Source organism: Lissotriton helveticus, chromosome 1_1, assembly GCF_964261635.1.
Source record: "Lissotriton helveticus chromosome 1_1, aLisHel1.1, whole genome shotgun sequence".
In the NCBI taxonomy this organism is placed as follows: Eukaryota; Metazoa; Chordata; class Amphibia; order Caudata; family Salamandridae; genus Lissotriton; species Lissotriton helveticus.
This window is the reverse complement of record NC_136057.1, coordinates 1,316,233,348-1,316,255,302: the sequence shown is the minus strand read 5'-3', so window position 1 is coordinate 1,316,255,302 and position 21,955 is coordinate 1,316,233,348. Positions and strand designations below refer to the sequence as shown.

Here is a 21,955-nt window from a genome sequence, read left to right as displayed (position 1 = left end):
TCGTCGGCGGTCCCGCCGCCGACGATCTCGTCGACGATTCAAAAGGTCCACATTTCTATAAAAAGACAGCAGATCACCCCAGAGATTACCTCGCCTCGCAGAGTAACACTCTTACCTGCAACTTTGCTTTTCGAGGAGGAATCAGATGATGAGGATGGCCCTTATGGGGATGCTTATAGCCCATCCCAACTTCAAGTGCAGTACCATGATTCAGACTCTGAGGACTACTATACGGAGGAACGCCAGTTTGTTCAGCAAGAGAGGCCTCAACAACAACGAGACATGGTGACAATGCCTTCTTCTCTCATAACGGACTTGCAGATGATGCTACAGGACTACAAAAGAAGGTTTCCGTCTCAAGCTTCGGACCAGCAAGCGCAGCTTCTTCCTCCTTCCATTCCTGTTACTCCTCCAGTTCCAGTAACATCTCATGTTTCCCGAGCTTCGGAGCCAGATCCAAAAGAAAGCCATGGGGAGGTTATTGCTATTCAGGATGATGATAACTCAACTGATAACGATCATCAGGTAGATCAAGCCCCTGACCCGGATAGAGATTGGGACGCGTATGTTATTCAGGATCCAGTCTCACCATTGATGGATCCTGCTACGTCTCCTCCAGCAGACATTGGAGGTTTCAATAACCCTATGGAGAGAGCGTCCAAGAGATTTGGTCTTCCTATTACTACAGTACAGTCGGACTGTTTCCTTTACGACTTTAAGGAGCCTTACAGAAAATCTATCCGTTTAATTCCGATAGTTGAGCATGTGTGGTCGGAAGGTACTAAAGTAATGCAGAATCTAGCTACGGTCATTCCTGTTCTTCCCCGGCTGGAAAAAAAATATAAGGCTCCAGAAAACAGTCCCGCTTGCCTGACTGCTCAACCAAAGCCGGATTCAGTTATTTCCCAGGTGGCGCAAGGAAAGCCCAAGAATCCGTTAGCGCCTCTGACGTCACCGCCGGAAAAAGAAGGGAGAAGCCTGGACAATGTGGGAAAAAGGTTCTCCTCAATGGCCAGCCTTCTAGTCCGAGCTACAAATGCTCTTGCAATCTTGGGTAGATATGATCGCCAGATGTGGTGCGATTTGTCCCCATTTGTTGACCAACTTCCGGATGGTGCAAAGGAAGAGGCCAAGAAAATTCTGGAAGAAGGAGAGCGTTCATCTTCAGAGGTGATAGATTGTGCTATGGACATAGCAACCACCGCTTTCCGAGCTCTTGCGGGATCAGCAGTTTTAAGACGGCAGGGCTGGCTTCGGGCAACCTGGTTTCGCCAAGAAGTCCAAAATAAGATTTGGACTTACCTTACGATGGAGAAATACTTTTTTGTAAGCATATAGATGATGCCCTTCAAGACATCAAGAAGGACACGGATACGGCAAGATCTTTGGGGTCTTTGAATTACCGGAAGGTTCCTTTCAGGGGTGCAAGAGGAAGATGTTTTTCATCTTACAGAGGTGGCAACCAACAGCGCTACTCTTCGTACTCTCAGTCCTCTCAGTCGTACAAACCTCAATACTCACAGCGCTAGGGTCAATCGGCGTCTTTCTCTCCCCAACCATCAAGAGGACGACAGGGACGTCAGTGGAAAGATAAGTCTAAACGACAATAGAGGCTACATGGCTCTGTCTACTGTTCCTCCCCCTCTAGTAACATCAGTGGGGGGCAGGATATCAGAATATCTCCACAACTGGAAAATGATTACATTGGATCGGTGGGTCCTCAACATCGTACAATTCGGCCACACACTAGAGTTTCAAGAATTTCCAATAGGCTGCATTATCTGTCTTTAAATTCTCTCTTACGTGTCTGTGCAGTTCTGCATTCTTTGACAACCTATGAGATTATTTTTGATTGCTCCGGGGTCTGCGCACATTGGCGGGACTATTCTCTAGATTATGACTATAACAGAGATACCTCTACTACAGAACTGGAGTTACAGGACAGAAACTACTCCTTCTCCCCTTCACCTAACCCATAATTTACCACGTTTGCGCTTTATCCCCAGTTGGTATATAATAGTATTGTATACTTTTTCTAGATTGTCCTGAGCTTTCCATGACATCTGCTATTTTGATAAACTATTATATACAAAGACAAGCCTTTGAGTTCTAATACAATTATCAATTTTTCATCAGTGGAATTAAGTCTTTGCAATGGTATTGACATACCTCCATTTCTTAAAATTATTGTTTGGCCTTCACTCATGTCTCTTTCACCAATGAAAAAGAGGTCAAGGGCCTCAGACAACCAGTATTCATCACATATCAAATCTGATGGATTTGTGAAAATAAAGTGGATATAAGGAGCACACCTAATTGAGTCTTGTTGTAAATGTTAGGGGTATTTTTTGTTTCCTCCAGCCACCACCTCCTGATACCGCCATCCAGAGGCCAGATCAAGAAACCGAGGAAACATCAATTAAACAGGTTAGCATATTCAGCCTGTTGAAATGCATTTGTGCAAATCTTAAAGATATCATGTTGGGCACTATGGCACTAATGCTTATCACACAAAGAGAGAGGTAGATTCACATTTCGACCATCATCCTACACAGAAAAGGACCTTGGTTCCCTTGGTTCCCTTGGTTCCTTTGTTACATTCTTCATTGTATGGACCTTCTAGGCTTTGCTGATGCACACAATTCAGAGCATAGAGACCTTTGCCTTGTGTATTAGCTTTGGTACACAATAAAAACTGTCCCAGACTATTCCCTTTGTCTTATCTATTTACATCTCAATGCTGTGGTGTGGTCAGTCTTTATCCACTGTTTCACTACTGCTCCCACATTGCAGTCCAACCCTGATATATAAGGTACCATCTGTCAGATGTAATTTTTCGTCTTTTTCTACATGTGGCCTTTCAGATACATTGTCATACTCTGAGCTCCTGTTCTATGATTTGTGGATATGTATTTGCTGTTCCATGAAGTCAGTTTCAGGTATTTTGTCGCAGAAAAAACGGAGACTTCCCTATTCATAGGCCCTCATTATGTGGAATGAGTTAATATTGCTGTTCAGTGCTCATACTTACACCTTTCGACCCATTTGGAGAGTCACAAAAATAAGTAACAGTACCATGAGTTAGTAATAGGATTCCCACACATTGTATTTAAGGTATTAACACAATTTGTAGCTTAGACTGGGGTGCACAAAACAGAAATAGTGTTTCGACAGGTTTTTATGACATTTGCATGAGTAGTGTGTTAACGTAAAAATGTACAAGACAGGAGTGTATTCTACTGGAACATTTTAAGGTGACTAAATGAACGATCAAAGTGTGTAATGATTACTGTTTGGTTGATAAAAGAATTAGATTTTACATGTTGCAATGCTGTATTACTTTGTCATAAATGCAGTCTAAGCACCTTACATCACACTTAACACTGCTTTTACGTGGATCTTGCCTTATCTAAATAAAGTTGTCACTGCAGTCATGTGTTTTATAGAGACTATGATTGCACTTGTGAAAACCCTACATTCATTTTCATAGTTTGTCATTCATAACAATTCTTTCTGACATTTTCTGTTGCCTTTAGAGTCCACCTCCTAGCGCAGTGGATGGTGAAAAGGACACAAAAGACGCAGTAAGTAGTTTTATTCTCAGATATATACTGCTCTTATGATAACAGGCTAAAACGTTTCCCAGTTCTTTGAAACTAAATTGCATCAGCTTAGACTTCCTAAAAGTACAATTATTGTATGGAATTGTTCATATTGTTAAGTATCTCCAGTTAAAAAGAGACTCAATGTAATTCATGCTCATTTTCTTCCTCTTCGCATCCTAAAAGACGCTGACTACTTTAGCTCTTAATTCCAAATATCTCTATCTCTACCTCTTTACTTGTCTATTTTATCATTGCATCCTTTTCTAGAAATCTGTTATTTTCAACAAAGATTTATATACTGTAGTATACAAAAAGTGATGGATAGAACGTTTGAACTAATTTCAGCTATTGTTAATTGCCCCAGTATTGGACTTTCATAGATTGCCATGCTTTGTATCATTCCCCGGTACAAAAGGGGGTGGTGATGGACGGAGCATCAGAACCAATCAAACACTCACACCCAGTCAAAAGATCTGGGTTTGATCCATCACCGTTCTTTAGCCCACTCTGCCACCCCAGTTCAGACATGGCTATATGCAAATCAGTCCAGCCCAAACTGCCAAGCCATGCCTTCCCTGGACCGGAAACAAGCTACCGAGGACCGGTTTCGGATTCATAATCCTCATCAGCCAGGCTATCTTGAATCCAGTGGCCAAGTGAGCAAGGGACTCACGTCTGAGAATACCCTGCCACACTTAGGGCGAACAAAGCGATACAAAAGGGGATGATGCACGGAAGCTTGTTTCCTTCCCAGTGTAAGAATTGGCTTTTGTAGTTTGGTTTGCCCTGTTCCCATCATGCACTGGGACAGGAACAGACTAATTTGCATACAGCCAGGTTCTGAAACTGGGATGGTGCAATGAGCTAAAAAACGGTGTTGGATCTAGCCCTGATCTCTTGACTGGGTGAGAGTATTCTGCTTAATTCAGAGACTCTGTCCCTCACCACCCCTTGTTGTAAATAATTTTGTCCACCCTAAGCGTGGAAGGGTATACTCAGACATGAGTCCCTTGCTCATTGCACCATCAGGATTCAAGCAAGCCGGGCCGAAGACGGCGGTATTGCCAGAAACCGGTCCCCGGAAGCTTGTTTCCTTCCCAGTGTAAGAATTGGCTTTTGTAGTTTGGTTTGCCCTGTTCCCATCATGCACTGGGACAGGAACAGACTAATTTGCATACAGCCAGGTTCTGAAACTGGGATGGTGCAATGAGCTAAAAAACGGTGTTGGATCTAGCCCTGATCTCTTGACTGGGTGAGAGTATTCTGCTTAATTCAGAGACTCTGTCCCTCACCACCCCTTGTTGTAAATAATTTTGTCCACCCTAAGCGTGGAAGGGTATACTCAGACATGAGTCCCTTGCTCATTGCACCATCAGGATTCAAGCAAGCCGGGCCGAAGACGGCTGTATTGCCAGAAACCGGCCCCCGGAAGCTTGTTTCCTTCCCAGTGTAAGAATTGGCTTTTGTAGTTTGGTTTGCCCTGTTCCCATCATGCACTGGAACAGGAACAGACTAATTTGCATACAGCCAGGTTCTGAAACTGGGATGGTGCAATGAGCTAAAAAACGGTGTTGGATCTAGCCCTGATCTCTTGACTGGGTGAGAGTATTCTGCTTAATTCAGAGACTCTGTCCCTCACCACCCCTTGTAGTAAATAACAAAATTAGATGAGGCCTAGGCCTGTCTTTCACTTTTGTACCTACTGCTATGGTATTTTTCTATTACCGAGGCTCCAATTCCGATGACGGGGAATGATACAAAGCAATACAAAAGGGGATGATGGACGGAGCGTTTGAGCAAATCAAACACTCACCCCCAGTCAACTGATCTGGGTTTAATCCATCACCATTCTTTAGCCCACTCAGCCACCCCATTTCAGACATGGCTATATGCAAATCAATCTGACCCTGTGCCTCATGGGAACAGTCCAGCCCGAACTGCCAAGCCATGTCTTCCATGGACCGGAAACAAGCATCCTGGGACCGGTTTCGGATTCATAATCCTCATCAGCCAGTCTATCTTGAATCCAGTGGCCAAGTGAGCAAGGGACTCATGTCTGAGCATACCCTGCCACACTTAGGGCGAACAAAGCGATACAAAAGGGGATGATGCACGGAGCGTTTGAGCAAATCAAACACTCACCCCCAGTCAACTGATCTGGGTTTAATCCATCACCATTCTTTAGCCCACTCAGCCACCCCATTTCAGACATGGCTATATGCAAATCAGTCTGACCCTGTGCCTCATGGGAACAGTCCAGCCCGACCTGCTGGAAGACATGGCATGGCAGTTCGGGCTGGACTGTTCCCATGAGGCACAGGGTCAGACTGATTTGCATATAGCCATGTCTGAAATGGGGTGGCTGAGTGGGCTAAAGAATGATGATGGATTAAACCCAGATCAGTTGACTGGGGGTGAGTGTTTGATTTGCTCAAACGCTCCGTCCAGCATCCCCTTTTGTATCGCTTTGTTCGCCCTAAGTGTGGCAGGGTATGCTCAGACGTGAGTCCCTTGCTCACTTGGCCACTGGATTCAAGATAGCCTGGCTGATGAGGATTATGAATCCGAAACCGGTCCCAGGATGCTTGTTTCCGCTCCATGGAAGACATGGCTTGGCAGTTCGGGCTGGACTGTTCCCATGAGGCACAGGGTCAGACTGATTTGCATATAGCCATGTCTGAAATGGGGTGGCTGAGTGGGCTAAAGAATGGTGATGGATTAAACCCAGATCAGTTGACTGGGGGTGAGTGTTTGATTTGCTCAAACGCTCCGTCCATCATCCCCTTTTGTATCGCTTTGTTTGCCCTAAGTGTAGCAGGGTATGCTCAGACGTGAGTCCCTTGCTCACTTGACCACTGGATTCAAGATAGCCTGGCTGATGAGGATTATGAATCCGAAACCGGTCCCAGGATGCTTGTTTCCGGTCCATGGAAGACATGGCTTGGCAGTTCGGGCTGGACTGTTCCCCTCCAGGAGATCCAAGAAAAGGGGTAGGTCCTCCCCTTCAACATCTCACGAGCCCCCTGTTAAGGCCCTGCAAGTGACCTCTGATAGGTCTGAGAGGCCTAGTCCCAAACAATCTCCTCACCGAGGTGTAAAGGAGAGGCTGAGACGGACTGAGGAGACGCAGTCATCAAAAATGGTATAGAAAACTCCTTCTATTGCTTCTCCACCATCTGATAAGGAGAAGGTATTCAAAAAACCTGCTGCTGTCCCTCAGGAAGGAAGATCGGAAAAGAAATTTCGTCCTTCGAGGACGAAAATATCTGGTACGTCGACGACGGCTTCCAAAATTACCTTGGGTTCTGTTACAGCTCCGTCGACAGGACCGTCGACGGCAGCTTCGTCGACGGCGGCTGCAGTGATATCTTCGTCGTTATTTAAGGTTCCCTTCTCGTCGACGATGGTGCTTACTTCTTCAACGTCGACGATGATAACATCAAAGATAGCGCCGACGGCTACAACATCGACGATGTCAATGACGTCGACGACGACAGCGGTGATGATCATGACGACGAGATCGCCGACGACACCGTCAACTCAGTCCACCGTCGACGAGGTCCATCTCTCCGTCGACTGACTCGTCGGCGGTCCCGCCGACGACGATCTCGTCGGCGATTCAAAAGGTCCACATTTCTATAAAAAGACAGCAGATCACCCCAGAGATGACCTCGCCTCGCAGAGTAACACTCTTACCACAGACTTTGCTTTTCGAGGAGGAATCAGATGATGAGGATGGCCCTTATGGGGATGCTTATAGCCCATCCCAACTTCAAGTGAAGTACCATGATTCAGACTCTGAGGACTACTATACGGAGGAACGCCAGTTTGTTCAGCAAGAGAGGCCTCAACAACAACGAGACATGGTGACAATGCCTTCTTCTCTCATAATGGACTTGCAGATGATGCTACAGGACTACAAAAGAAGGTTTCGGTCTCAAGCTTCGGACCAGCAAGCGCAGCTTCTTCCTCCTTCCATTCCTGTTACTCCTCCAGTTACAGTAACACCTCATGTTTCCTGAGCTTCGAAGCCAGATCCAAAAGAAAGCCATGGGGAGGTTATTGCAATATAGGATGATGATAACTCAACTGATGACGATCATCAGGTAGATCAAGCCCCTGACCCGGATAGAGATCGGGACGCGTATGTTATTCAGGATCCAGTCTCACCATTGATGGATCTTGCTACGTCTCCTCCAGCAGACATTGGAGGTTTCCATAACCTTATGGAGAGGGCGTCCAAGAGATTTGGTCTTCCTATTACTACTGTACAGTCGGACTGTTTCCGTTACGACTTTAAGGAGCCTTATAGAAAATCTATCCGTTCATTTCCAATTGTTGAGCATGTGTAGTCGGAAGGTACTAAAGTAATGCAGAATCTAGCTACAGTCATTCTTGTTCTTCCCCGGCTGGAGTAAAAATATAAGGCTCCAGAAAACAGTCCCGCTTGCCTGACTGGTCAACCAAAGCCGGATTCAGTTATTTCCCAGGCGGCGCAAGGAAAGCCCAAGAATCCGTCAGCGCCTCTCACGACACCGCCGGACAAAGAAGGGAGACGCCTGGACAATGTGGGAAAAAGGTTCTCCTCAATGGCCAGCCTTCTAGTCCGAGCTACTAATTCTCTTGCAATCTTGGGTAGATATGATCGCCAGATGTGGTGCGATTTGCCCCCATTTGTTGACCAACTTCCGAATGGTGCAAAGGAAGAGGCCAAGAAAATTCTGGAAGAAGGAGAGCGTTCATTTTCAGAGGTGATAGATTGCGCTATGGACATAGCAACCACCGCTTTCCGAGCTCTTGCGGGATCAGCAGTTTTAAGACGGCAGGGCTGGCTTCGGGCAACCTGGTTTCGCCAAGAAGTCCAAAATAAGATTTGGACTTACCTTACGATGGAGAAATATTTTTTGGTAAGCATATAGATGATGCCCTTCAAGACATCAAGAAGGACACGGATACGGCAAGATCTTTGGGGTCTTTGAATTACCGGAAGGTTCCTTTCAGGGGTGCAAGAGGAAGATGTTTTTCATCTTACAGAGGTGGCAACCAACAGCACTACTCTTCGTACTCTCAGTCCTCTCAGTCGTACAAACCCCAATACTCACAGCGCCAGGGTCAATCGGCGTCTTTCTCTCGCCAACCATCAAGAGGACGACAGGGATGTCAGTGGAAAGATAAGTCTAAACGACATTTGAGTATACATGGCTCTGTCTACTGTTCCTCCCCCTCTAGTAACATCAGTGGGGGGCAGGATATCAGAATATCTCCACAACTGGAAAATGATTACATCGGATCGGTGGGTTCTCAACATCGTACAATTCGGCCACACACTAGAATTTCAAGAATTTCCAATAGGCTGCATTATCTGTCTTTTAATTCTCTCTTAAGTGACTGCAGTTCTGCATTCTTTGACAACTTAAGAGATTATTTTTGATTGCTCCGGGGTCCGCGCACATGGGCGGGACTATTCACTAGATTATGACTATAACAGAGATACCCCTACTACAGAACTGGAGTTACAGGACAGAAACTACTCCTTCTCCCCCTTCACCTAACCCATGATTTACCACTTTTGCGCTTTATCCCCAGTTGGTATATAATAGTATTGTATACTTTTTCTAGATTGTCATGAGCTTTCCATGACATCTGCTATTTTCATAAAATATTGTATACAAAGACAAGCCTTTGAGTTCTAATACAATTATCAATTTTTCATCAGTGGGATTAAGTCTTTGCAATGGTATTGACATACCTCCATTTCTTAAAATTATTGTTTGGCCTTCACTCATGTCTCTGTCACCAATGAAAAAGAGGTCAAGGGCCTCAGACAACCAGTATTCATCACATATCTAATCTGATGGATTAGTGAAAATAAAGTGGATATAAGGAGCACACCTAATTGAGTCTTGTTGTAAATGTTAGGGGTATTTTTTGTTTCCTCCAGCCACCACCTCCAGTCTAAACAACCCTTATGGTGATTGGTTTTAAGTCAACCTTATAGACCAGCTATCCTAATGGTAGCATGGACAAAGCAGTCTTAGGCTTAACTCTTTTGGCATGTGAAGCCAGCTGTTTTACCACATATAACCCCTTGAATACCAGATGAAAGGACACCACACAGGTTGTTATGAAAATAAACAATATATGTATTAATCACAAACACCTCTGAACTCTTTATGAGGTCAGAGGGCTAAGCACATGACAATCTCTTCTGTAAAATACGACAAGTTGCACAAAATTTCAATGGTGCCCTAAGGGCACGGCAAACCATATACTAAGTAAATAGTATAAGGAAATCGATAGAAGGAATGGAGCTGTCCAGAGGCTGTAGGATCGCTGGGACTACACTATCCTAACTTTAGGTAAGTAATAGGAGGCCCACGGAACGCGTGTGCAGAGTGTGAACTCACACGCGAGATGCGTAACAACGTCTATGGACAGTACAGTTCAAGTAAAAGGTAAGTACGGACAAACCTGACTAGGTAGGACTAAAACAACTGTGGAACTGGACACTAGGATAGTCAAACTACCCTTGAGCACCGAAATGCTCTCGTTACCTCACCCACGGGCTGCGGGTGCATAGGTGCCAAAGTGTGTCGGGTTCTCGCGTTGAAGTCAATGGAGCCTGAAAGAAAAGATGCTGCAGGCGACCAGGAGGAAGATGTCCGGTGCGATCCAAGGGTGGATCGGTGAAGAAGAGGACCTGAAAGCAGAGGGGACAGTGTTCAAAGTCACTAGCCAGTGACCGGTGTGGAACCAGGAAGGAACCAGGTGCTGTCGTCGCGATCAGGTGAAGAGTGGACGCTTGACTCTGCAGCCACGTGGACCAGGAGGTGTCTTCAAAGACCAGGATGGAGGCACTATCTGTCCCACACAGGCTCTCACTGTGGGCGGTGTCGTATCCGGGATTGGAGTCAACAGGCCTTGGCAAAGGCAACCCACGCGGTGAGTGGAAAAGACGTCTGGTGCGGACTAGGAGAGTCCAGGGTTCCCCTCTTTTGGAAGGGAGCAAGGGCCAGTCTGGAGCAACCAGACCAGCAGCAAAGATTTCAAAGTTCGTCGTCTAGGAGGCCACTAGCCAGCCGGCAAGTGACCAGACAAAGTGTCGAGCAGCAGACAAGCAGAAGGGCCCCACGCAGATCTCGTGGTTGCTGGAGGGCTGATCTTCGGTGCAGGGGCTGCTCGGGGCTGGGGCTTCTCAGTCCCCAAAGCACTTGGTCGAGTTTACCTCGGGAGTCGTGCTGAAAGCGAAGTGCAGGTTCTTTCAAGATGGCCGGTCCCACGTGTCTCGTCGCACCCACGGATCTCAGCTGTGCTGCAGATGTAGGTTGAGGTCGGAGAGGTCTAGGAGTTCGGGTCTCGTCGGGCTCTGAAGTCTGGATCCTGGAAGGAAGACGACAAAGGGAAGCTGCTGGATGCTTGATGGTGCCTGCAGTTGCAGGGTGGACACTCCTTGCCCACAAGGGAGATTTCTTCAGTCTTCTGTGGAGCAGAACGTCGAAGTCCAGAGTTTCTTCTTGTAGAGTAGTTCAGGATTAATCTAATTTGGAATGGGACCAGCTCCTACCTTTTTCCTGCTAAAGGGGGCTGCACTACTGACTAGGTCCCTCCCCTGGGTGGGACCAGGAAGGGGGGTGGTTACACCCCCTATCCTTTTCCGGTTTCCCGCCAGAGATGGGGCTGGAGTGCCCCAGCAACTGGTTTGAACCGGTGTATGCACAGGGCACCTTGTGTGCCCCAGGCATGTCTCATTCCCTTCAGGCCTATCCTACCCAATACACAAAATCCTGTCTGGGGTGATGCTAGCACCTACCAAGGCAGGACACCCTTTGTCCAAGCCTCCCTCGCTGGAAGGACTCCCAGCAGCAGGAGGTCAGACTTGTGTCTGTGGTGGCAGCATCCATTTTGTGATGCCAAGGCTCGAGTTAACTTTAACCGGGGTTCACGGTTACATACATGTCGTGTCCCTCTAGAAGGGTGGAATGCTACCCCCGTCGCCAGAATTGGCGAGGGGGTAGTATTCCAATTCGTATGACACCTTACTCGACATGTTTTGATAATGTTATACCAGAGTTAGCATTTAACCGCGAGGTTGATAATGCACTTAAGAGTATATGGTATAGCGTTATCATGGAAACAGCTAAAGGACTTGGTTCCGAAAGCTGTAGACAGGCTCAGCTTATGCTAGAGCACCATCTCACATAATTCCAAGCACTCTGCCTTCAGGATTGATAAGACCTGCCATAGGAGTGACTGATAGGAGGATATGTGTCCATTTTAGGTTTAGATATAGGTATACTATATCTACAGCAAAGGGTGATTACACCACCTTGCCCCAGCTGTCGTGTAGCCAGTTGTGTCAGTTTTAGATGGCCAGCCAGGGGTGGCATAATACATGCTTCAGCCCCTGGTAGGCCCTGGGTACACCTATGCCCTGGATACCTAAGGTACACTGCACAGGGACTGATAAGGTGGCCCAGTACCAATTGGTAAATGCACCTAAAGTACATGGTTATCAATTTAGAGAGAGAACAGCTAGGCTGTGGGTCTGATTAGCAGGCCCACAGCCAGGGAAAGTCGTAAACCAGTGAAGCAAAAAGCAAAAATCTGGGGTGACCATAGGATTGCAGACCCCACTCTCCTACATAACCCCCCCCCCCAAACTTAGGGACATTAAACTAACCTTGACCAGGTGAGTCTTCCTGTTCTAAGTGGAAATACCTGGAGAGACCATCTGCATTGCCATGGTCAGTCCCTGGTCTGTGCTCCACTGTAAAGTCCATCCCCTGTAGGGAAATGGACCACCTAAGAAGTTTGGGGTTTTCACCCTTCATCTGATTTAGCCATAAGAGGGGCTTATGCTCGGTCTGAATCTTGAAGTGAGTTCCAAACAAGTATGGCCTCAACTTCTTCAGGGCCCAAACCACAGCAAAGGCCTCCCTCTCAATAGCTGACCAACGTTTCTCTCTAGGGGTCAGCCTTCTGCTTATAAAAGCAATGGGCTGGATGCATCTGTTTGGACAATGAAGGTTTTGGAGTAGTCAGGACTCTTGAGAATAGGTGCAGTACACATGGCCTGCTTTAGGTCATCAAATGCCTTCTGACAGCTAACTGTCCACTGAACTTTCTTTGGCATTTTCTTGCTTGTCAGGTCATTAAGTGGTGTCACAATGGACCCATAATTCTTGACAAACTTCCTATAGTAACCAGACAGGCTCAAGAAAGCTCTGACCTGTGTCTGGGTGGTTGGAGGAGCCCAGTCCTTTATGGCCTGTATCTTGCTCTCCAATGGTTGAACCTGGGCTCCACCCACAAGGTGGCTCAGGTACACAACCTGACTCTGCCCTATCTGGCACTTAGTAGCCTTGATAGTGAGGCCTGCCTTTTGCAGGGCCTCCAAAACTTTCCTCAGGTGGATCAGGTGATCCTCCCAGGTGGAGCTAAAGACAGCAATATCATCTAGATATGCTACACAGAAGTCATCCAACCCAGTGAGAACTTGGTTCACCAACCTTTGAAAAGTGGCAGGTGCATTTTTCAAGCCAAAGGGCATCACCACAAATTGGTAATGACCTCCTGGGGTAGAAAATGCTGTTTTGGCCTTGGTATCCTCAGCTAACCTGATCTGCCAATAACCAGCTGTTAGGTCAAATGTACTTAAAAAAGTTGCAGAAGCCAACTTGTCTATCAGTTCATCTACCCTAGGTATTGGATGGGCATCTGTCTTAGTGACAACATTGAGACCCCTGTAGTCTACAGAAAACCTCAACTCTCTCTTGCCATCCTGGGTGTGAGGTTTTGGCACTAGAACTACAGGACTAGCCCAAGGGCTCTCTGAGGGTTCAATGACTCCCAATTCCAACATCTTTTGAACTTCTTTCTTAATGCAGTCCCTGACGTGGTCAGGTTGCCTGTAGATTTTACTCTTGACAGGCAGACTGTCACCAGTGTCCACCTCATGGGTGCACCAGTTTGTCTGACTGGGGGTCAGTGAGAACATTTGCCTGAAGGATTGAAGAACCTGTTTACAATCCTCTTGTTGATGTTCAGAGAGGCTGTCAGAAAAGACTACACCATCTACTGACCCATCATCAGGGTTCTGAGTGAGCAGGTCTGGGAGAGCCTCACTCTCTTCCTCCTGCCCCTCATCTGTGGCCATGAGTAAGCCCATGTCCTCCCTGTTGACAAATGCCTTGAGCCTGTTTACATGAAGCACCCTGTGGGGGCTCCTGGGAGTTCCCCTGTCCACCAAGTAGGTGACTTCTCCCTTTTTCTCAATGATGGTATGGGGTCCAGACCATTTGTCTTGGAGAGCTGCTGGGGCCACTGGCTCCAACACCCACACCTTCTGTCCTGCATGGTAAACAGTTCGGACATCCTTTTGGTCATGCCAAGCTTTTTGAAGTTCTTGGCTGGCCACAAGGTTTTTAGATGCCTTCTCCATGTACTCTGCCATCCCGGAGCGGAGACCAAGTACATAGTCCACTATGTCAAGTTTAGGCTTTTTGAGAGGTAACTCCCATCCTTCCTTCACCAGACATAGGGGTCCTCTTACAGGATGCCCAAACAGAAGCTCAAAAGGGCTGTAACCAACCCCCTTCTGTGGGACCTCTCTGTAAGCAAACAGGAGGCAGGGTAAAAGGATGTCCCATCTTCGCCTAAGCTTTTCAGGTAACCCTTTTATCATCTCTTTGAGGGTCTTGTTGAATCTCTCAACAACGCCATTGCATTGTGGGTGATAGGGTGTGGTGAATTTATAATTGACACCACACTCCTTCCACATTGCAGTCAAGTATCCTGACATGACGTTTGCACCTCTGTCAGAGACAACCTCCTTAGGAAACCCCACTCTGGAGAAAACTCCAAGCAGGGCCCTGGCCACAACAGGAGCTGTAGTGGTCCTAAGGGGAATAGCTTCTGGATACCTGGTGGCATGATCCACTACCACCAGTATACATCTGTGCCCAGAGGCTGTTGGGGGGTCCATTGGTCCAACAATGTCTATCCCCACTCTCTCAAAGGGTACCCCCACCACAGGTAGTGGTATGAGGGGGGCCTTTGTTGTGCCACCTTATTTGCCACTGGCTTGGCAGGTGACACATGAGCTACAAAACTCTTTAGTGTCCTCAGACATATGAGGCCAGTGAAAGTGTGGGGCAAGCCTGTCCCAAGTCTTGTTCTGGCCTAAGTGACCTGCAAGGGGAATCTAATGGGCTAAGGTGAGAAGGAAACCTCTAAGAGACAAGGGGATGACCAGCCTCCTGGTAGCACCAGGCTTGGGGTCTCTTGCCTCAGAGTATAGGAGTCCATCTTCCCAATATACCTTATGGGCACCTGTAGCATTCCTTGTAGCCTCAGCAGCAGCCTGCTGCCTGAGGGGTTCAAGAGAGGAACAGTCTAATTGGGCCTGTCTCAAGTCTGCCCTGGAAGGTCCCCCTGTCCCAAGAAACTCAACCTGCCCATCGACAGAGAACTATATGTTGCTGCGAGAAAAAAATATAAAGATGCAATTATGGCAGCTAAAGCTCTTCACATCTCGGAAAGGATCCTCACTGCTCATAATAAACCCAAGGAGATCTTTTCAGTCATGAGGGAGCTCACGTCTGATGCAAGGACTCTCCCCTCTCAGACTCCGACGCAAGAATCTTGCAATGCCTTAAATAGTTTCTTCATCAAAAGAATCGCCAAGATCAAGAATACTATCCCTTCTGTCTCTCCTGATGATATGCCAGCTTCCCCCCCGAAAACCCGCTCTCATTACTCTCTTTCCCTGCCCTCGACCCCAGCACTTTGGCTAAACTTGCGGCTCGGGTCAAATCCGGCTCGCCCAACGATTGCTGCCCTCCCTCTGTTTTCCGTGACATCTGCCTGTCCTTACCGGACTGCATCTTGCCTTTGCTAAATGTCTCACTGGAGGCAGGAGCAGTGCCCAATTCCTTCAAGGAGGATGTCCTTGTGCCCTTATTGAAGAAGCCTGGAGCTGACCCGGACGATCTCGTCAACTATCGGCCTATCTCTCTCTTGCCCTACCTATCCAAACTCCTGGAGGCACATGTTACTAGCTGCCTATCTGGATTTATCGAATATTCCAACTTTCTCGAACCTAATCAAGCTGGCTTCAGACCAGCTCATTCCACCGAGGCTGTGATCCTGGCAGTTATGGATATGCTTAGAGCTAATGCCGATAAAGGGACATCACAGGTGCTCGTCTTATTGGATCTGTCGGCCGCATTCGACGCGGTGGACGACAACATCCTCGTCCACCGTGCCGAGCAAGCCGGCATCCGAGGCCTGGCTTCTGCCTGGCTCAAATCTTTCTTGTCGGGCAGAATGCAGGCGGTCCGGCTAGGTCCCTTCACAGCCGCGAAGGTCCCATCCATCTGCGGAGTGCCTCAGGGATCTTCCCTGTCCCCTCTGCTTTTTAATCTCTTCCTTCAGCCGCTCATTTTTTCCCTGAAGAGGTGGAATTTCACCGTATTCAACTATGCAGACGATCTGCAAATCATCTTTCCGCTTAACACCCCCAATGCAGCTCTCGATTGCCAAGCAGTGATGCTACACATCCAACACTGGATGAACTCCCACCAGCTTAAATTGAACCCGGGGAAGACCGAGTTAATCCTTCCAGGAAACAGTCTCACTCACTGGGGCCCACAGTTTTGGCCGACTGAACTTGGCTCCCCGCCCGTCCCGGCTAAGTCAGCAAAGAGCCTTGGGGTCATAATAGACTCGGAGCTCTCTCTTAAGCCTCAGGTGGGCGCGGTTGTGTCATCATGCATGTTCCAACTCAGAAAAATCAGGAAAGTTTCTCACCTCTTGACCCCGGAGGCTCTGATACAAGTCCTGATTGCTTTGGTGCTCTCCCGCCTGGACTTTTCAAACTCCCTGTACCACGGCCTACCCAAATCCCTCCTTAATAGGCTTCAGATTGTACAGAACCAAGCGGCAAGACTGGCCTATAAAACCCCGAAGTGGCAATCTGCGAGACCACTGCTTCGCAGACTCCACTGGTTGCCGGTGGAGCAGAGGACTGCATTTAAGATCGGCTGCCTGACCTTCAAGGCTGTGTCCGGGACCTCCCCTGCCTTTGTCAAATCACTGGTCGTCCCCTACCGCCCAGTACGTAATCTCCGTTCTTCTCATCGCTACTGCTAGCTGTCCCTCCTACCAAACTTAAAAAATCTGGCGGTCGGAGATTCACTTACCTTGCTCCCTCCTTTTGGAATCAGCTGCCCCTCTCGCTCAAATCTGCCAACTCCCTCATGGCATTTAGAAAACTTCTAAAAACTTACCTTTTCACGCAGACAGGCTAGACCCCCGTCTCCCCATCTCACAGCACTCAACCAGCGCCAGGAAACCTTTGGTGTCAGTGCGCTATATGAGAGCCTCTTAAGATAAGATAAGATCAGGTTCAAGCTCTTCTAGGACAGTTCCTTCTGGGGTCTCTGGGTCAGCCTCCTGAGAGGGCTGATCCTCAACCTGAGGCAGGGGGGAAGGCTCTGCCTTAACCCTACCATTCCTCCTCTTGGGTAGTGTCTGGTCCATTCTTCCAGGATCCAGCACTTGTTCAGCTGGGCATTTCTTGGCCTGTGACCTAGTCACAGCAAGGACATGTGAGGAGAGACCTAGCATTTCTACATGAGTCCTGTACTCCACAGCTGACCACAGTGAGGATTCCAAATCATTGCCCAAAAGACAATCTACTGGGAGGTCTGAACTAACTACAACCCTTTTGAGGCCAGTTACCCCTCCCCAGGAGAAATTAACAACTGCCATACTGTGATTGGTAGTGACATTGCTAGCATTGGTCACTAGGTAATCTGAACCTAGCATGATCTGGTCAGGGTCCACAAATGTTGGTGTCACCATGGTGACACTGGCACATGTGTCCCTGTAGGCCTGAGCCATTTTTCCATTGATTAAAGGCGTTTGTCTGTATTTGCCCAGAGTACTAGGACTTACAGTAGGGGTCATATCCATGTCCCCAGTACAAACAAGAACTGCCTGAGTAGGAATTCTGACTAAGTCAGAACCCACCTCAGTTCCCAGGGTTAACCCAACTATAGCCTTGGGAGGTACACTACCACTACTAACTGTACTAGGGGGTGCAGGTGTCTTAGCTTCACATGCCAAAAGAGTTTAGCCTAATCAATGGAAAGATGGCTCAGGCCTACAGGGACACATGTGCCAGTGTCAGTATGGTGACACCAACATTTGTGGACCCTGACCAGATCATGCTAGGTTCAGACTACCTAGTGACCAATGCTAGCAATGTCACTACCAATCACAGTATGGCAGTTGTTAATTTCTCCTGGGGAGGGGTAACTGGCCACAAAAGGGTTGTAGTTAGTTCAGACCTCCCAGTAGATTGTCTCTTGGGCAATGATTTGGAATCCTCACTGTGGTCAGATGTGGAGTACAGGACTCATGGGAAATGCTAGGTCTCTCCTCACATGTCCTTGCTGTGACTAGGTCACAGGCCAAGAAATGCCCAGCTGAACAAGTGCTGGATCCTGGAAGAATGTACCAGACACTAACCAAGAGGAAGAGCAGTAGGGGTAAGGCTGAGCCTTCCCCCCTGCCTCAGGTTGAGGATCAGCCCTCTCAGGGGATGTATGACATTAAAACGCATGCTTTTACATCGCATGCCTTTACAACGCAAGTATTACAACGCAGTCCATTACATTGCATAGTGCTTTGGGGTGCTGGATAGTGAATAGTTTAATTTACTATTCCAACTCCAGTCCCCGTGGACACTAGGGAAGGTTATTGGATAGTAAATTAACCTATTCCCTATCCTAGAGCGCCCCCCAGAGCAATGCGTTGTAATAGTTTGCGTTGTAATGGTTGCGTTGTAAAGGCTCTGCGATGTAAAAGTTGCGTTGTAAAGGTTGTTTACCCTCTCAGGAGGCTGACCCAGAGACCCCAGAAGGAACTGTCCTAGAAGAGCTTGAACCTGACCAGGTTGAGTTTCTTGGGACAGGGGGACCTTCCAGGGCAGACTTGAGGCAGGCACAGTTAGACTGTTCCTCCCTTGAAACCCTCAGGCAGCAAGCTGCTACTGAGGCTGCAGGGAACGCTACAGGTGCCCACAAAGTATATTGGGATGATGGACTTCTATACTCTGAGGCAAGAGACCCCAAACCTGGTGCTACCAGGAGGCTGGTCACCCCCTTGTCTCTTAGAGGTTTCCTTCTCACCTTAGCCCATGAGATTCCACTTGCAGGTCACTTAGGCCAGAACAAGACTTGGGACAGGCTTGCCCCACACTTTCACTGGCCTCATATGTCTGAGGACACTAAAGAGTTTTGTCGCTCATGTGTCACCTGTCAAGCCAGTGGCAAATCAGGTGGCACCACAAAGGCCCCCCTCATACCACTACCTGTGGTGGGGGTGCCCTTTGAGAGAGTGGGGATAGACATTGTTGGACCAATGGAGCCCTACTTGGAGTTTTCTCCAGAGTGGGGTTTCCTAAGGAGGTTGTCTCTGACAGAGGTTCAAACTTCATGTCAGGATACTTGACTGCAATGTGGAAGGAGTGTGGTGTAAATTACAAATTTACCACACCCTATCACCCACAGTGCAATGGGCTTGTTGAGAGATTTAACAAGACCCTAAAAGGGATGATAAAAGGGTTACCTGAAAAGCTTAGGCGAAGATGGGACATCCTTTTACCCTGCCTCCTGTTTGCTTACAGAGAGGTCCCACAGAAGGGGGTTGGCTACAGCCCTTTTGAGCTTCTGTTTGGGCATCCTGTAAGAGAACCCCTATGTCTTGTGAAGGAAGGATGGGAGTTACCTCTCAAAAAAGCCTAAGCTTGACATAGTGGACCATGTACTTGGTCTCCGCTCCAGGATGGCAGAGTACATGGAGAAGGCATCCAAAAACCTTGAGGCCAGCCAAGAACTTCAAAAAGCTTGGCATGACCAAAAGGCTGTCCTAACTGTTTATCATGCAGGACAGAATGTGTGGGTGTTGGAGCCAGTGGCCCCAGCAGCTCTCCAAGACAAATGGTCTGGACCCCATACCATCATTGAGCAAAAAGGAGAGGTCACCTACCTGGTGGACCTTGGAACTCCCAGGAGTCCCCACAGGGTGCTTCATGTAAACAGGCTCAAGGCATTTGTCGACAGGGAGGACATGGGCTTGCTCATGGCCACAGAAGAGGGGCAGGAGGAAGAGAGTGACCCTCTCCCAGACCTGCTCACTCAGAACCCTGATGATGGGTCAGTAGATGGTGTAGTCTTTTCTGACAGCCTCTCTGAACATCAACAAGAGGATTGCAAACAAGTTCTTCAATCCTTTAGACAAATGTTCTCACTGACCCCCAGTCAGACAAACTGGTGCACCCATGAGGTGGACACTGGTGACAGTCTGCCTGTCAAGAGTAAAATCTACAGGCAACCTGACCACGTCAGGGACTGCATAAAGAAAGAAGTTCAAAAGATGTTGGAATTGGGAGTCATTGAACCCTCAGAGAGCCCTTGGGCTAGTCCTGTAGTTCTAGTGCCAAAACCTCACAGCCAGGATGGTAAGAGAGAGATGAGGTTGTGTAGACTACAGGGGTCTCAATGCTGTCACTAAGACAGATGCCCATCCAATACCTAGGGCAGATGAACTCATAGACAAGTTGGCTTCTGCAACTTTCTTGAGAACATTTGACCTAACAGCTGGTTATTGGCAGATCAGGTTAGCTGAGGATGCCAAGGCCAAAACAGCATTTTCTACCCCAGGAGGTCATTACCAATTTGTGGTGATGCCCTTTGGTTTGAAAAATGCACCTGCCACTTTTCAAAGGTTGGTGAACCAAGTTCTCACTGGGTTGGATGACGTTTGTGCAGCATATCTAGATGATATTGCTGTCTTTAGCTCCACCTGGGAGGATCACCTGATCCACATGAGGAAAGTTTTGAGGCCCTGCAGAAGGCAGGCCTCACTATCAAGGCCACCAAGTGCCAGATAGGGCAGAGTCAGGTTGTGTACCTGGGCCACCTTGTAGGTGGAGGCCAGGTTCAACCCCTGGAGAGCAAGATACAGGCCATAAAGGACTGGACTCCTCCAACCACCCAGACACAGGTCAGAGCTTTCTTGGGCCTGTCTGGTTACTATAGGAAGTTTGTCAAAAATTATGGGTCCATTGTGACACTACTTAATGACCTGACAAGCAAGAAAATACCAAAGAAAGTTCAGTGGACAGTTAGCTGTCAGAAGGCATTCGATAACCTAAAGCAGGCCATGTGTACTGCACCTATTCTCAAGAGTCCTGACTACTCCAAAACCTTCATTGTCCAAACAGATGAATCTGAGTTGGGTGTGGGAGCTGTTCTATCTCAACTGAATATTGATGGTCATGACCAGCCCATTGCTTTTATAAGCAGAAGGCTGACCCCTAGAGAGAAACGTTGGTCAGCTATAGAGAGGGAGGCTTTCAGGCTCCATTGACTTCAACGCAGAAACCCGACACGACTTCGCACTGATGCACCCGCAGCCCGTGGGTGAGGTAACAAGAGCATTTCGGAGCTCAAGGGTAGATTAACTCTCCTAGTGTCCAGATTCACAGTCGTTTTAGTCCTAACCAGTCAGGATTGCCCGTACTCATCTTTTTCTTGAACTGTACTGTCCATAGACGTTGTTACGCATCCCGCGTGTGAGTTCACACTCTGCACCCGCGTCCCGTGGGCCTCCTATTACTTACCTAAGGTTAGGATAGTGTAGTCCCAGCGATTCTACAGCCTCTGGACAGCTCCATTCCTTCTATCGATTTCCTTATACCATTTACTTAGTATATGGTTTGCCGTGCCCCTAGGGCACCATTGTAATTTTGTGCAACTTATCGTATTTTTCCTAAGAGATTGTCATGTGCTTAGCCCTCTGACCTCATAAAGAGTTCAGAGGTGTTTGTTATTAATAAATATATTGTTTATTTTCATAACAACCTGTGTGGTGTCCTTTCATCTGGTATTCAAGGGGTTATATTGTGGTAAAACAGCTGGCTTCACATGCCAAAAGAGTTTAGCCTAAGACTGCTTTGTCCATGCTACCATTAGGATAGCTGGTCTATAAGATTGACTTACAACCAATCACCATAAGGGTTGTTTGGACTGATATAAGGTGATCACTAGAACTAGTGAGCATCATATATCAGGCCAACTTCTCACAGACTCAGCTTTGGAACACCTCCAACAAGGAAAAAAGCATAGAAAACAGAAAAGGAAGGGAAGAAACCAAAAAATAACAACAGCGGTAATAGCCTGGGGCATAGGCGCCACCAGTGTGAAAGCGACATCCAACCCATCGCAAGACGGGCTGATTGAGACGTGAGACGCTACAGACACGGAATATAACACTCCAGA

General features: G+C 47.7%; 1 protein-coding gene across 17 annotated transcripts in view; it reads left to right on the top strand.

Moving 5' to 3' along the window:
- LOC144823305 (uncharacterized) overlaps nucleotides 1-21,955 on the top strand; it is a 559,034-nt gene that overhangs the window by 276,586 nt on the left and 260,493 nt on the right. For all 17 annotated transcript variants that reach the window (XM_078681830.1, XM_078681822.1, XM_078681741.1 and 14 more), the window contains 2 exons: nucleotides 2,362-2,427; nucleotides 3,537-3,584. In XM_078681830.1, the coding sequence (XP_078537956.1) occupies nucleotides 2,362-2,427; nucleotides 3,537-3,584 (114 nt within the window). The remainder of the gene's footprint in view (nucleotides 1-2,361; nucleotides 2,428-3,536; nucleotides 3,585-21,955) is intronic.